At 39.5% G+C, this 10,095-nt stretch overlaps 2 protein-coding genes across 2 annotated transcripts; one reads left to right on the top strand and one right to left on the bottom strand.

Annotated features, from left to right (window-relative positions):
* Positions 1-906: 906 nt before the first annotated feature.
* Positions 907-3,498, bottom strand: snrpa (small nuclear ribonucleoprotein polypeptide A). The gene is made up of 7 exons (XM_044353254.1): positions 3,392-3,498; positions 3,006-3,086; positions 2,742-2,914; positions 2,415-2,588; positions 1,861-2,037; positions 1,662-1,750; positions 907-1,572 (listed from the first exon to the last, which is right to left on the bottom strand). The coding sequence occupies exons 2-7, from the start codon at positions 3,076-3,078 to the stop codon at positions 1,413-1,415; spliced, it is 846 nt and encodes a 281-aa protein (XP_044209189.1). The 5' UTR covers positions 3,079-3,086; positions 3,392-3,498; the 3' UTR covers positions 907-1,412.
* A 1,483-nt stretch (positions 3,499-4,981) lies between these two features.
* c6h19orf54 (chromosome 6 C19orf54 homolog) lies at positions 4,982-9,623 on the top strand. The gene is made up of 7 exons (XM_044353253.1): positions 4,982-5,380; positions 5,544-5,750; positions 6,675-6,743; positions 6,968-7,092; positions 7,458-7,587; positions 8,352-8,422; positions 8,500-9,623. Exons 2-7 carry the CDS (start codon positions 5,557-5,559, stop codon positions 8,823-8,825), a joined length of 915 nt encoding a protein of 304 aa, XP_044209188.1. The 5' UTR covers positions 4,982-5,380; positions 5,544-5,556; the 3' UTR covers positions 8,826-9,623.
* The last annotated feature ends 472 nt before the right edge of the window (positions 9,624-10,095 follow it).

The following is a 10,095-nucleotide window of genomic DNA, read 5'->3' as shown; positions in this document are numbered from 1 at the left end:
TCTGGATTACTGCTGGGGGAAAAAAAAGCTATTAAGCCTCAAAACAGAGACAGATGCAGGAACTACACTTAAAATTGCAAGGCACGATGGTTCAAGACTAGCCAGTACATGATGTAATCTAATTGAGAATTTAGAAATTAATCCTTCTGGTTTATTGCACTGAAGCACAAAGGCCAAATAAAGATAAAAATGGTTTGCTCAGACATGTAATGTCTACTTCAAAGCACAAATTGAATGTAATTCCACCTGGTTTTCTGTATAAGCTGGAGGCAAATGATCATTTATAAGAGGTGAATTCATGCTTTGAACAAAATAGCCAATATAAGTCCCAATAAAACCAGGACTGATCGGATTTTTATTTTTTTTTCTGTTCCCAAAGAATTCAATTTTCTGCAAAGCATCAATTTTGTGGAGAATGTGGGTGGCCTTCAGTTTGAAGCGTGCACTATGTAACCTCAGCATCCTGAGACTGCATCTGACCAAGGACCTTTGTTGCATCCTGATCTCTCCCACACGAAATCCTGTTTGGAGCTTCACTGCTGACAGAACTATTGATAATCTGTTTTGTCCAGTACTGCTGTGTTTCAAACAAAACCTAAACCACAAGTGATTTCACCAAATATTCCTTTCCATGGCTGAAGATGTAGGAAACGGTTTGACACCTGTATATTCACAGATAATCACTGAATTTTTAAGGTTTCAGCAAAATCTATGACACCAGGGACAAGACTGAAGGAGTACTGGGCAAAAAGAATCAGGTGACTCATAAACCAGTTAACTAAGAGACTTTATTCCATCAATTCTTGTACCCACTTTCTCCTATTTAAAGCCACAGGGAGGCTGTAGCCTTTGTTCACTCCCACCGCAACATAAACACACAAAACACACCAAACAAGTGAGGCAGAGCAATGTATCAAATAAGAGTTTTAATTATAAAAAGAAAAAAAGCTCCAGGTACAATGTCTGGTGGACCAGACTCTGGGTGCAATGCTTTAGTAAAAACAGTAAAACAGAAATATATATATATAAAAAAAAAAAACACAACACATCAAGTTGCTTGTGGATTTGAGTGTGAACCCAGAAGAAGAAACTGGTACTTTTGTGAAATTTATACCCGTATGATGCAGATTTCCTAACTTCAATATTCAGCTCTTAATTTATGTACAGTTCTGTCAGTGCAGCACGATAAAACAGCAACTTGATGCAAAGAACGTATACTTACATGTAAATTCAAAGTATACTTACATGTAATCCTGGAAGAAGGGAAAAAAAGAACACTGATGCTGTACTGTTCAACTGTTCATTTCTAAAACGTTTCCTCAGTTTGGGTCACTGCTGTACATTTAAAAAAAGACCACCTGTGTGTTTGTGTGTGTGTGCGTGTGAGAAGACGACTGGTCGTGGGAGAGGTGTTACTTCTTGGCGAATGAGATCTTCATAGCATTAGTTTGTGTGATCTTAAAGCCTTGTAGTGCATCTCGTGCGGCGCCTGCCTGCACTTCATTCTCAAACTCCACAAAGGCGATGTCGTGGCGACCAGGGACCAGACGCACCTCCTTGAACCCCGGGAACCTGGATTTACAAAAATACAGTCAGGCTCTGCTTTTAACAAATAGACAAATATGCATAACTGAAACCTGAAAAAAAGACTTGCTACTGACTGGTTGAAGAGCATGGACAGCATGAGCTCGTTGGTCTCCTCGGGCAGGTTGGTGAGGAAGAGGATGTGATTGGGAGGATTTTCTGCGACCTGGAAGGTAGTCAGTGGTAACCAGAAGAGGTCAGAATAGAGACATCAGCTGCAAAAAGATACAATAGCTACGTGCTCTTCCAACTTCCAGATGGCAAGACACACAATACCTGCTGGGGCATTTGTCCAGGCATCTGTCCAGGCATCATCTGACCAGGAGGCATGGCACCAGGAGGCATCTGACCAGGTGCCATCCCAGGAGGAGGCATCATGCCTGGAGGGGGCATGTAGGGCGGCTGGCCTGGCATGTGCATCATGCGTGGGGCCTGGCTCATGGGAGGCATTCCCTAAAGGGTAAAGTACAATAATGCTGAGCAAGCCGTTTGCCATGTTAGTCTCACTTCAAAGTCATGTTTTCTGTTGCAAGGCACACTGCAACTTTGCTTGGAAACACTTTATACTTTGGCCATAAAAAAGAGAAAGTATTTTCCAACAGTTAAGGTGGGAAAATAGTATCAAATAGAGAGAATACAGCATCATCCAGTAACCCAGAATCCACCACAGTTTGACACTTTGTCCATATTTGTACTCAGGGTCATCAGTAATACTCGATGGACATTTTTGCTACTAACTAAGGCTGCCACAAAACTTGATTTGCTTAGCTTTCATTAGTTTCACCAAACAACAAATTACCCATTAGACAACTCTCCCCCTCCCCACTTACAGGCATGGCTGCAGGCACTCCGGCCACCATGGGAGCAGCTCCTGGCACTCCTTTCTTGGCTCCGGCTGCATCGGTTCCTTTGGGCTTCTTCTTCTCTTTTTTACGGTCACGCTCCACATAAGTCCCCTTCATTTTAGCTATGATGTCCGAGTCCTGCTTGGCATATTGGATACGCTGTGGGAAGAAGAGACAAATAAGTTAAGACCACACGAACCTAAGAAGCTGCACTAATGTCAATAATTAGATAGAAGTCGTTATATTAGAGTTAGTAAAAGTGTTATAATAGCATCTCTTGTCGTTTGTAAAGCTTCACAGTGATAAACATACCATTGGTTTGTCATAGAAAGGGAATCCCTGCATGGATCTGAGAGCATTGGAGGCGCTATTAACCTCCTTAAAGATGACAAAGGCCTGACCCTTCATCTTCATGGTTCGTGCGACCAAAATGTCCAAAATCTGTCCGAACTGTGAGAAGATGGCGTACAGCGACTTCTTCAACTCTGTGAAAACACATGAAGCTTAATTTATAGACGTATGTGTTTAATTACAGCCAGGAAACTGAAGGCATGGCGGTATTAAGGACGAACTTACCATCTTTCTTGATTTTCTCATTCAAGTTGTTGATGTAGATTGTATGATTAAGCCGCACCTCCGCAGTGGCCATCTTATAACCTGTCGAAGGTGAGTGGTTGAATTAACACGACCGAAAAGTTATTTTAAAACCAGCTAGAAGCAGAATACCGGATCAAGCAGCTAATTCAGCAAACAACCATCCAAAATGAATAACGTGGGGTAGCCGTTAGCTTCAAAGCTAACGCAGTTTAGCGAGCTATATTCTTCTATCGCTCAGGCCTGATTCATTCCGTATTAACGAATAACTTCCAGCAGGATCATCTACATCAGCGGATGGTTTGCAAAAATGATCTTGATATCTTAAAAATGACACAACTGTTCAGCGACGTGAAAGAAATACTCACCTCGAAGTAATGAATACAAATCCCGCACTGTGATCTCGCGTTAAGAAAGAACATAACGGTCATTTCCGGTCTGTGTTACACCAAATCCTGTGACCCAGTAGATTTTGTGCAACATTGCAAAGGTTTTATCTGACTTTATCACGTTTATTTTTTACAGTAGCTGTTACCAAATATTATGTCACCATAGTATTTAGATTGAGTCGCACGATACCCCTATAGAAACAGAGAGAGTCACGTTGTTATAGTTCAGGTCACAGAAACTGATGGGTCACAGAATTATCCGCAACACCGATTCGTGTTCAGATTGGTTTAGCGCTCTTAATTTAACCGACTTTTAAATAGTTATTATGCCTCTCAAGTGACAGTTACTCGGACAGATAGTAGTTCATCGTGCAGTTGATACTGAAATGATTTAGTACCATAATTTTGAACTATCTTTGCCCCAAACTCTGTGGACTCAGTGGAGGCGGTATGAAGCGCCACACTACGAGCTGAAGTCAGCTTCCAATACGTGGTTAAGGGAAAAGTTAAGGAAAATATAAATAATGAGATTTAGCGGCTCATTCTCCGTTTTTCCCCCCACCACTTACACTTGTGAAAAAGTGTTAGACATCGTATCAAAAACCTTAATGCTGTTTAAACCCAGCTTTTATTCTATTAGTGAAAAGTGAAAAAAGGGTGATTTCACTGATCTTGTGGCTAGCAATTCACAGCATTATTCCATGTTTCTCCATTTCATTGGTTATGGCCATGTAGAGCTCCTCTTTCTCACTTAAAAACAAATGTACAAAATCTATTTTTACATTTTTTAAATTACAAAGTATCATCATCATCATCACAAAATATTTTTATGGAGTATTTTTTCTTCATTCACTCCTCTAATATTTCTTTATAATACAAAATGATTGTTGTTCTCTTAGCTGTCCTTAAACCAACCAGAAATATCAATAAAATCGCCCTTTTTCATTTTCCACAAATAGAATAAAGGTTTCACAAATCGGAAACTATGTTTTATGGAGTCTCTGGAGTCTCTTTGTTAATCTAGTCCAGATTTAACAGGTCTAAATATAGCAGTTTTTGATCTGGACCTGGTCTAATGTGGTCTGGATGGAGGAAAAGCTGTGAAATTACCCTGTTGTAAGTTTTCATGAGCAAAATAAAGGTTTCCTAGATCTGAAACTGTGTTTTAATGAGTCTCTAGAGTCTCTAGAGTCTTCTTGGTAATCTAGTCCAGATTTTACAAGTCTAAATACAGAGGTTTTTTGATCTGGAGCTGATGTAATGTGGTCTGAATGGGGAAAAAGCAGTGACATCGCCCTTTTTTCTGTTTTCATAAGCAAAATAAAGGTTTCACAAATCTGAAACTGTGTTCTAATGAGTCGCTGGAGACTCCTGGTTAAATTAGTCCATATTTAACAGGTCTAAATATAGCAGTTTTTTGATCTGGCCCTGGTCTAATGTGGTCCGGATGGGGGAAAAACAGTGAAATCGCCCTTTATTCTGTAAAGTAAAGTAAAGGTGTCACACACTGAAAGTGGGTTTAAACAGCATTAAGGCTTTTACTACGATGTCTAACAGTTTTTCACAAGTGTAAGTGGTGAAAAAAACGGAGAATCAACCGCTAAATATCATTATTTACGTGTCCCTTAACTTTCCCCTTAACCGCGAATCGCAAACTGACTTCAGCGTCGTCTCTACCTCCCGCTAACACACACGAAGAAGAAGAAGAAGAAGAGGAAGAAGAAGAAGCTGCGAAGTCCCCCGCCAACACACGAAGAAGAAGCTGCCAAATATAACGTCCTACCTCCCGCCAACGAGCCCGAAGAAGAAGAAGCTGCCAAATATGGATAAAACGCCGGTGTTGTTAGCTGGCAGTGCTAGTCTTAAAAGTGGTTGTAAGAACCAGTATGTGAAACATTACAAGCTTATAATTTTTTGTGACCGATAACAGGAGAAGATTTTGTCACCGAACTTGCGAGTTAAGATAAAGTGAGTCAATTATATATACTCTTATTTTTAGCTTAGTTATCAAAGTAAGCAGTGAAGGTGGGGGGAGTAGTTTGTATATGAATTAACGTTAGTGTTTGTCGAGTCTATTGAAGAGCAGCTGCAAAGATGTTAAAAATACTAACTAAGCTTCCCTTTCTGTAAGGAGCTCAAAGGAAATGTCTATGGAGTGCTCCCTGTCACCTCCTCCACCCCCTCCTCCTCCTCCTCCTCCTCCTCCTCCTGCTCCAGGTCCACCACCTCCAGCTTCAGCCCCCAAGAAGAAGCTGTACCAGACTATAGCCAGCAGCAGGAGTCCTGTTGAAGGGGACCACACAGAGGCCCTGTCACTGCTCCGTCAGAGAGAGAGCAGGTGAGATATACAAGTTTATTTTGCACATTTTATGATTTATTTTTTACCACCATGTCCCTGTTTAGATGAAGTGATGAACAGCAATTTACTTTGTGCACATGCAACTGATCAGATCCTCATATAGCTGGACAATAAAATTCATAGTCCACATTTGACACACACACATATTGTCATGATTACCTAAATTTTACCAGATGTTGCTGTTCTTTTTTCTCTCTCAGGAAAAAAAACACATTCACTCCAATTTCCAGTTCATTAGATTCACTTGTGCAATCTATTGCAATTCAATTCAGCTGTGCAATAAAAACCTACCTTTGTGTCACAGAGGTCATAGTTTGTGTTGGTGTTTAGAGCTTGAACAATTAGTTGATAGATTTATTAATTAATCTAACCTCATAAATTTAATAAACAACAACTGTGGTAATTGATTTGTCTTATGTAATACTTTAGAGCTGCAACAATGAAACTGATTAGTTGCTAACTATTAAATTAATCGCCAACTATTTTGATAATTGATTCATTGTTTTGAGTGTCAATGTTTATTAGTGATAATAATGTATTTCCTGGAAATTCAATTTTAAAAAGCAGACAAAAAACACGGGGGAGAAGTTCTGTTCTTTCTGGTTTATCCAGAAGTTTTTCACCACATTGATGCAACAACCCTCTTTTTTTTTTTTTTTTTTAATAACATTGCCTTTATATTTTGTCCAACGAGGCCAACAGAATATTAGAAACACATGTGGTAAAGTGATCCAGAACTAACACTTGCTGAAAATGAACACACCTCTCTGATACAAAGTCTACAAAGATGGGATTTATTGCAGCAATAGATTGTACAGTTATGTCTATCAAACTGGTAACTGAGTGTAAGGATAGAATAATGTATAATTATGTCATGAAGTGTGTTATTTCTTGGTGCTTCAGTTTCAGGAAAGATCTGCAGTGGATACTGATGAACACATATGTGCCTTCCCTGATCCAAGATGGTCCACAGTAAGTCCAGAAACTTCAAATACTTGTCAAGCAACACTGTGATCCACATTAAACTGAGAAAGCACTTATATAACGCAAATAAAACTGTTTCCGCAACCTTTGTATGTGCACTGGAAACACTGGTGCCTATTGTGTTATTGGTTTGACCTGAATGCTTTTAAGTCATTAAACATGACATATTTTACAAGGGTGTGACTGTGAGTGTGTTATTAATTTACCTTCAGGTGTGGTTTGGTGGCTTTATGGATGGCTGCACACCTTCAACAGCCACAGCCGAGTATCGACATGGACACAGTCGTTCAGACGGCGCTGAGCCGGGGATACACGGCGCAGGGTGAAATGTTTTCAGGTAACAAAGGATATGAGCTGTTTTGAGCCAGTTTCTACCAAGTGAACAGTTTTGAAACGTGTAGGAAATTTGTGGGCAGCAAAAGTTTTCTGATCGTGTGGGGAATCTTCATCCCAAAGGCAGAAAACATATGTTGACACCACTGGGTGCTGCTAGAGCTGCAGCAGTGACTCAGCCCCTATAAACAGCATCAAGATGTAATTTGAAATGTGGAAATGTGGAAGTTATATAACCAGATTTCCAATTTTTCTTTGTTTTAGTGGTGATTCAGTCTTTTGGGTTTCACAAGCAACTAAATGCAATTTCACAGTGTTTTGATTTTATGGGTTTCCTTATGTCCTCATTAAGATTTTTTGTTTTGTCAGCTAACAACATGGCCCTGCTGGCAGAAGCGGTTTGCGGCTGCAAGGCAGAGCTGCTGTCAGGTGGTTTAAGTGGTAAAAACGCTGCAGCCATCATCACGCACCTGTGGGGAAGACAGCCTGTTCTCATCCCGTATCCTAGACCCAAACAGAAGCATCATGAGTGTTGTTTTGTCAGGAATCATTTCATTATGTTTGGTTTTTACTGCTAAGGATTGTCATAAAAGATAAAAAGAGTATCTGCAGGTCTTGAAAAGTCTTAAAAGAAGTATTGAATTCACTTAACTCCAAAAAGGCCTTGAAAGGTAATTAAGTCTTAAATGTTTTCTGTTGCCTGCCGCAAAAACTAGTGTTGCTTATAAAAATATATTTTTTTGTATTGGGTTGCAGGCTGTCAGATGTTATACATCTATAAACTAAAAGTGGGATTGTTTCCATTGTTGATTGTGCTGCAGGAAACCATTTAAACCCTTTTTTGTGAAGTTTCAGTCAGCACCATCTAGACCTGCAGCAAACACTATCACCACAGTGAGCTACACCAGCGAGGATATTCATCCACTCAAAATGAACAAGTGTCAGTTTATACAAAAATTTAAATGAATTAATAATATTTTATTGGTTAATCCATCCATTTTCTGCCACTTTTCCAAGTCCAGGTCACATTAATTCAGTTAATTATATCATTAGGAATTATTGTTACACACTGCTTGGAAGTACAACACTGATAAAAATGTGGTATAAATAATTGTAGGTCATATCGTTCCTACTGTTTCCATCATACTTTCATATTTTGGACAATATGATCTTGAAACGAGTCTTCAATTTCACTTGTTTGAACACTGCAGAAACCACGAGAAAAGTTTATGATGACACAAAATGCCTTGACAGTATGTACAGATATGATGAGGATTACAACCATGAGCCGTGCCAGCGTAGCGGCCACAGGGCGCACTGGGCTGTCGCCTCAGGTAAGACCATGTAGCTGACTCACCTGCTCATTCAGCCAGTCAACATGCCCCACATTTACCACATCCACCTCTTCCAGGTGTCCTCCTTGGTCTGGACCAGGGTAGCTTGAGCACTGAGCACACCGAGCCTGATCCCACTCTGCCTTGGCTTCACCTGCCCAGTGACACCAGCTCACCTTGTCCCGTCGGCCTCAGAGAGGTTTACGTCCTGGCTAAGCAGGGTAAAAGCCTGCGCTACCAGCTGTGGAGTTTGGATAGCATCACTCAGAGCAACGAGCAGCTGAGGACAATGGACCCTCAGAGGGCCAGTGACGGGACGCAGTATGTGGTTCCTCAAGGAGGGGTGGAAGCCGGACTGGCTGGACAGGCGGTCTTACTCCACACACGGACGAAGAAGCAGTGATGAGGCTGCTGGTCAACAGAAACCAGCTGTGCAGTAAACAATGGACGGAGAAAACACTTCATGTGTATTTGTTGAGAGGGGCTGCAGTGACATGACGTGAATGATACAGCAGAATATCAATCATGGATATTTACAGATGTGGATCTGTCTCAGCGTGACGACCACATGTTTGACTTCCTCCCACAGAGCTTTGAAAAGGGCTTCATCAACCAAAGTGTTTAACTGTGATGATACCGTATGTGCCACAATTGTGATGCTTTGTGGATCCTATTAATATGAGACAAAAAAAAAATTTGTCTCACTATTTTGTTATACTGAGTCAGGCTGCAACCAACGATAATGTTATTTATTGCTTACTTTGTTGATTATATTCTCCATTAATCGATTAGCTGTTTGGTCTTTAAAATGTCAGAAAATGGTGAAAAATGTCCATCACTGTTTCCCAAAGTCACAGATGCAACATAAAATGTCTTTTTCTGTCCCGACTGATAGTCAACAAAGTTTACTATCATACAAGATTCAAGAAACCAGAAAATATTCTCATTTAAGAAGCTGGAACCAGATAAGTTCAGCTTTTTTCCTTAAAAAATGGCTTCAAATAAATAAATAATTGAAATAGTTGGCAATTAATTTTCTGTTGATCAATTAAGCGACTACTAGTTGCAGCCCTACTACTGAGTGTATTATCCGTTTAATATTTCTAGTTGTATCAGGCCTTTGCAGGCAATGTTATCCAAACAAGGATTTAAAGGGTTGTTGCATCAACATGAAAAAATGAAAACATTTGAAAAACTTTGATTTTTTTCAAGTATTTAATTCACTGGATAAACCAGAAAGAACACCTGGTTGTTTTTATATAAACAGTTCTTCCATTGAATTTCCAGGAAGTACACTATTATCATAATACATATTGTCAAAATGACATCATGTTATAGAAGATTTTCTCCATGCTGCCAAACTTTAGATCCTATTATTGCTTTATTTAAACTGAGCAGCTGTGTGAAGTTTGTTTTTGTCTTTCAGGTTTATAATATAAATTTTCACCACCTGCAATTGATTTAAACAATAAATCGATGTAACATTTTGTCATTGTGATTGTGTAAATGTTTTGGGGTATTTAGTCAAAAAGAATATAGACAATTAGTCGATTAACGGATTGACAGAAAACTAATCATTTATAATTATTTTTAGTCAACTATTTTGATAACTGATTAATCTTTTTAGTAGTTTTCTATCAGTCTCAGCTTCTCATATGTGATGATTTAATGTT

Source organism: Thunnus albacares, chromosome 6 (assembly GCF_914725855.1).
Source record: "Thunnus albacares chromosome 6, fThuAlb1.1, whole genome shotgun sequence".
Classification (NCBI taxonomy): Eukaryota; Metazoa; Chordata; class Actinopteri; order Scombriformes; family Scombridae; genus Thunnus; species Thunnus albacares.
Note: the sequence above shows the minus strand (reverse complement) of the source record. Positions and strands in the feature narration are given on the sequence as shown.

What these genes read in the sequence shown, in the direction of transcription:
- c6h19orf54 (XM_044353253.1), top strand. Translation starts at nt 5,557, where the DNA reads ATGTCTATGGAGTGCTCCCTGTCACCTCCTCCACCCCCTCCTCCTCCT. An exon ending in GCAGGGTGAAATGTTTTCAG is followed by an intron (nt 7,093 to 7,457) that starts GTAACAAAGGAT and finishes TTGTTTTGTCAG; the next exon opens with CTAACAACATGGCCCTGCTG. An exon ending in AGACAGCCTGTTCTCATCCC is followed by an intron (nt 7,588 to 8,351) that starts GTATCCTAGACC and finishes CAGTATGTACAG; the next exon opens with ATATGATGAGGATTACAACC.
- snrpa (XM_044353254.1), bottom strand. Translation starts at nt 3,078, where the DNA reads ATGGCCACTGCGGAGGTGCGGCTTAATCATACAATCTACATCAACAAC. An exon ending in CTGGACAAATGCCCCAGCAG is followed by an intron (nt 1,751 to 1,860) that starts GTATTGTGTGTC and finishes ACTACCTTCCAG; the next exon opens with GTCGCAGAAAATCCTCCCAA. An exon ending in CTGTCCATGCTCTTCAACCA is followed by an intron (nt 1,573 to 1,661) that starts GTCAGTAGCAAG and finishes TTGTAAATCCAG; the next exon opens with GTTCCCGGGGTTCAAGGAGG.